The 5,550-nt window shown below is 46.7% G+C and overlaps 1 protein-coding gene across 2 annotated transcripts in view; it reads left to right on the forward strand.

The window, feature by feature from the left end:
• The window catches only part of Itgb5 (integrin subunit beta 5), a 118,960-nt gene that overhangs the window by 14,039 nt on the left and 99,371 nt on the right, over positions 1-5,550 (forward strand). For both annotated transcript variants that reach the window (XM_005344871.3, XM_013351687.2), the window contains exon 2: positions 1,035-1,120. In XM_005344871.3, coding sequence (XP_005344928.1) covers positions 1,035-1,120 — 86 coding nt within the window. The remainder of the gene's footprint in view (positions 1-1,034; positions 1,121-5,550) is intronic.

Here is a 5,550-nt window from a genome sequence, read left to right on the forward strand (position 1 = left end):
CCTCCCTCCCTCCCTTCCTCCCTCCCTCCCTCTCTCCCATTGATAAGGTCTCATTCTGTAGCCCTGGCTGATGTTGTACCTGTCTGCTTCTGCCTCCCGAATGCCGGGATAAAGGCATACACAACATTAAAACAAAACGTGAAATGAGTTTTGAAAGACGATCTCCCTTTGTAGCTTAGCCAGTCTGGAATTCTCTATGTAGCTCAGGCTGGTCCAGCTACTGATCCTCCTGACTCTCCTGCCAGGATTATAGGCATGAGCCACTCCGCCTAGTGTTTTCTCAGTGCCTAATAGACACCCATAGGCTTTTCCTCCTTGACCTGTTAGTAGATTTGCTAAACCGGTGGATTCTTTATCTTAACCAGCATTGTGTTTCTTCTTCTCTAAGGGGTGTGTGCTGACATGGAGTAGCTACAGATTTTGATGAGATAGTATCCCAAGTAATTGGATTTCAGAATTTTATTTTTAACACCTAAGTGAAACCAATCTCCCCTTCCCACTTCCCCCCCCCAATTTTGGGTACTCTAAGTGTAAAAGGACCTTTTCCTTCAGTCAAGGGAGAATGCGTTGAGTTACAGGGAAAAGAGATGGTGCCCACGTGGACACAGCAGAAGTAGGAGTTGCTAATGTAAAGGCACGTGCTTGGCAGCAACTCTGGAGACTGTGCTGGCTTCAGCAAAGGAACCTTGACCTGAAATTAGCACTGGGGTCCTCTAGCCCCGCACTTGTTAAGGGAGTGACTCCCATCCCGTCCCTCTCCCAGGCACTAAAAGACTTAATTACTGATGTTTTATTATTATTAATTATTATTGCTAGCTCATGTGTGTGCACATGTGTAAAAGGCCAGGAGAGGGCATCTGATTCTTCGGAACTGGAGCTAGAGTTGGTGGTGAGCTGCTGATGTGGGAGCTGGGAACTACACACTGGTTCTCTGGGAGAGCAGCAAGTGCTCTTAACCACTCAGCCCTCCCTCCAGGCCTGCCAGTGATGTTTATGCCAGGAACTAATCAATGCATCTTCATCTCACTTTGAAGGGCTCAACATCTGCACTAGTGGAAGTGCTACCTCATGTGAAGAGTGTCTGCTGATTCACCCCAAATGTGCCTGGTGCTCCAAAGAGGTAGGTGTGATGGGGAGGGAGAAGAGGGAGCGGGCGGGCTGGCGGGAAACCGTAGCACACAGATGTGCACCAGAAGCTGAACGGATGCTGGCCCACTCACAGGTCTCTGACTTGTTCTGGATGTTTGCCTGAGTGTTCTACTGCAGATTAGACCTTCAGCCCTCACCTCAGCTCTCCGGGTTATTCGGAGACAGTCTTGTTAAGTTGCCTGGGCTGGGTTTGAATTTTCTGTCTAGCCTAACTAAGCAAGCCTTGAATTCGCAGCCCTCCTTATCTCTAGTACCCGAGATTGTAGGCCTGTGCCACCAGGCCCATCTCAAAGCTTCATTCTCTGGGTCCTTTCTTGTTTCATTTGTGTGTGCTGAACCTAAGGCCTTGTGCCCAGTAGGCAATGCTTTATTTAGCATTAAGCTATGTTCTTCCCTCTGTAGACAGGGTTGTTCACCAGGTAACACTTTTCTTTGGTTTTCATTATCGGGGGTGGAATTCAGGGCCTTGATCTACCACTGAGCTAAATCCCCAGCCCGCAGATTCTGGCCCCTTTGCTGAATGTTAATTGGAGAAACCAGATTGTGTTCTCTTTCATGTGGGAACCAGTGAGGGCTTGGCTGTGGTCTTCTGAGCGTTAGACAAGCGTTCTGAGGAAGAGCTGAGCTTGGGAAGTGAGTTTCTTGTGTAACAATTAAAAGCAGGCCTTGGGCTGGTGTTCTCCATAAGTACCCAATGTAAAATAATGACTCTGCCTTTAAAGGAAGTTTTTTTTTTGTTTTGTTTTTTTTAAAGTTTATTCTGAGCCACTGTGGCCTAGGGACAAGGATTCCAGTATGTTCTACCATGGACAAGTTAAATGAACTTTTGTAGTCACAGAACAAAAAGGAAGACAGACAGACATGTGCTGCTCACATTGGTGGCAGCATCTGGCAGGCTCTACCCAAAGCTGGGATCTCTTTCATAGGTTCTCTTTTTCACTCATTCATTCATTCATTCATTCACTCATTTGTGTATTTTTCTTTTCAAATTTTTAGTTAGAGACAGGGTCTCACTATGTAGCTTGGCTGTTCTGGAACTCATTATGTAGACCAGGCTGGCCTCCAACTTACAGAACCCTGCCTCTGCCAAGTACCGAGATTAAAGACATGCACCACCATACCCAACCCTCATTTTTTTTTTAATTTTTAATTATGTGTATATGGTGGGTTTGTTCAGTGAGTGCAGAGGCCAGAGCCATCAGATCCTCTAGGCTGGAGTTACAGGTGGGTGTGAGCTGCCCATCATGGTTCTGGATCTCCGGGTAATATGCTCTCACCGACTGAGCCATCTCTCCAGTCCTATAGACTGCATCTTTTCTTCTGTAAGGTCAGTGATGGTTGCTATTAATTGTCAACTTGGTAGAGCCTAGAATCGCCTGAGAGATGGGTCTCTGGTCAGGCCTGGGGGAGTTTTCTTGATTACATTGAATGTGGAAGACCCATCCCAGTGGCTGAAGCCATTCCCCTGCCTGGGATCCTGGACTGTAGAACTCGAGGAAGGGAGAGGAGTGACAGCATGCTTCCTGCAGTCTCTGCTTTGTGATTGCGGTGTCATGTGAGCAGCTGCCTCAAGCCCCTGCTGCTGTGACTTCTTCAATATGATGCATGGTACCCTAGAACCGTGGGGGACAGTTCCTAAAACTGTGGGGGACCGTTGCTAGAACCATGGCGCACCATTCCTAGAACTATGGGGGACCGTTCCTAGAACTTTGATGGACAGTTCCTAGAACTTTGATGGACAGTTCCTAGAACTTTGATGGACTGTTCCTAGAACCATAGGGGACCATTCCTAGAACTGTGGGGGTAGAACTATGGTAGACCTTTCCTAGAACTGTGGGGGACTGTTCCTAGAACTTTGATGGACAGTTCCTAGAACTGTGGGCCAGAATAAACCCTTTCTCCCCTAAATTGCTTTTATTGGAGTCTTTTATCACAGCACCAAGAAAAGAAACCAAGACAGGATCTGTAGCCCAGGCTGGCCTCAGGCTCCCTTGTAGGTGAGGATGACTGTGGACTTCTGATTCTCCTCCTTCCGCAGGCTGTGAGTGCTGGGACCACAGACTGCGCTACCACTTGTAGCGCGTGCACTACAGGAGGGTACGGAACTAAGCCGGAGACTTAAACATACACACACACACACACAGATAGACAGAGACACGGGGACACGGGTCATTCTTGATACAAGAGTGCCAAATTTATTGTGCTCCAGGAACGCTTATGTAGGGATCCTTAACTGATAGCCATGCCCCAGCTCTCGGGATCTTTCAGCTGCAGGCCTCACCAGAACCCACTCCCCTGCCATCAGGGTCTCATGCTCAGAGCAGCTGCAGACACAGGTAAACAAGTTGTTTTGCTCAGTTCACTCCGCAGGCAAAGAAAGTCAAGGGGCCAGGGATCTGCAGCTCCCATCAACCACTCTTGGCTGATGGTGGTGCTGAGGGTTGAAACTAGGACCTAGTACGTGTAGGGCAAGCACCCTGCCAATTGAGCTGTATCCCTAGCTCTCTTTCATTGGCTTTTGACGCTACAGCATTCTTAGTTTTAGGATTGGTGGAGCCGGAGTCTGCCATGCTCAGTGAGAAGCTTGTTTGAAAGTTGGATGAATACTATGGGTAAATAGATATTAAAGGGCCCAAGACTGCCCAGAAAATTTTGATTCTTGACTTACAGCAGTGCAGCTCTCCTTAATCATGAAGCTCTAGTCAGGTTGCAGGGTCCTTACTAAACACTCATCTTCCTCAGAAAACACACCATTTCACTGTTTCCCATGGCATTCTCTCATGAATGTCATGGCGTGCCAGATGTCATGAATGACTGACATCTTTAGTTATGGCCTATTTATTTAATGCTTATTAGATAGTTAGCCTCCATGGAATGATTTTATTTAAAAGAGATATAGCCAGGCATGATGGCGCATGCCTGAGATCTCAGCACTTAGGAGGCTTAGGCAGGACAACCTTAGGTTAGAGGCCAACATGGGCTACACAGCAAGACCCCATGTCAAAAGCCAAACAAAGGCTTGAGAAATGGCTCAGCTAGCAGTTAGGAACACACGCTGCTTTGCAGAGGACCCAAATTTGGTTCCCAGTACCCATACCCATGTGCGGTAGCTCACAATCACCTGTAACTCCAGCTCCAGGGAGTCTGACACCCTCTTTTGCACTTGGAGAATAACTATGCTTAGGTGTACACATACCCACACATACAGACACACATATAACACATAATTAAAATTAGAAAAAGTCAAAATGAAAATAAGACTGTCATTTTCCTTTTTCTTTTCTTTTTTTGAAACAGAGCCTCACTATGTAACCCTGGCTGACTTGGAACTCTCTATGTAGACCAGGCCTTTTGCCTCTGCCTCTCAAGGGCTGGTATTAAAATATGGTGTGATTTTGTTTTATCTTTGGCACAGTGGTCATGCCTTAATAATCTACTGCTATTTCAGCCAGCAGTTGTGACTCCACAGTTACAGGCCTGCTTCTCTGGCAGCAGCCCAGCTGCTCAGGCCATAGCTTGGCATGAATTCTGGTCCCACCGGCACTGTCTCTGCTGCTGCTACTAAAGGTAGCTTTAACTAAATCTCTGTTCTGATTATAAATAAGACTTGTGATTCAAAGGGTGCAGTGAAAACCTGCTAGCTCAGAGAACTAGTTAACCTTCTCTCCTTACTGATAGCTCTCTGAAAAGGCCCATTCTTCCAGTCCGCCGAGCAAACTGTGCCCCTCCAAATCCCTCACCGCTCCTTCTGGTGCATCCCTCTATCTTTTTCAGGTGCCCTCTGATGCTCTAGGATTACTTTCTGTCAACTAGTTGCTAACTCAGCCTCCTGACCCAAGGTTAATTTTATTTAACTAATCTAAGTGCAAACTCGGGGTTCACAGTGTGACCAAATATCCCCAACAGTGTGATGCCCAGCTCTTTTTTTAAAAGTCCTATAGGAAGGAATAGCTTGGGTGATGTTAGATATATTATTATAAAGCAATGCAAATATTAGGCAGTTGTTTTAGTGAGTGTTCTATTGCTGTGAGGAGACATCACAACTGCAGCAACTCTTAGAAAAGAAAGCATTTAACTGGGCCTTGTTTAGAGTATCAGAATTTAATCCATTAGTAGCATGGAGGGAAGCATGGTGCACACAGGCAGACGAGGTCCTGGAGAGGAGCAGAGTTCTACATCTGTATTCGCAGGAAGAGAAAGAGCCACTGGGCCTGGCTTGAGCATTTGAAACCCAAAGCCCACCCCCAGTAACACACATCCTCCAGTAAGGTCACCCCTACTCCCAACAAGGCCATACCTCCTAATCTCTCTCAAGTAGTACCATTTCCTAATGACCAAGTTTTCAAATATTTGAGCCTATGGAGGCTGTTTCTCTTCAAACCACCACACTAGTTTTCCTTC

This window comes from Microtus ochrogaster, chromosome 2 (assembly GCF_000317375.1).
Source record: "Microtus ochrogaster isolate Prairie Vole_2 chromosome 2, MicOch1.0, whole genome shotgun sequence".
NCBI classification, from domain to species: domain Eukaryota; kingdom Metazoa; phylum Chordata; class Mammalia; order Rodentia; family Cricetidae; genus Microtus; species Microtus ochrogaster.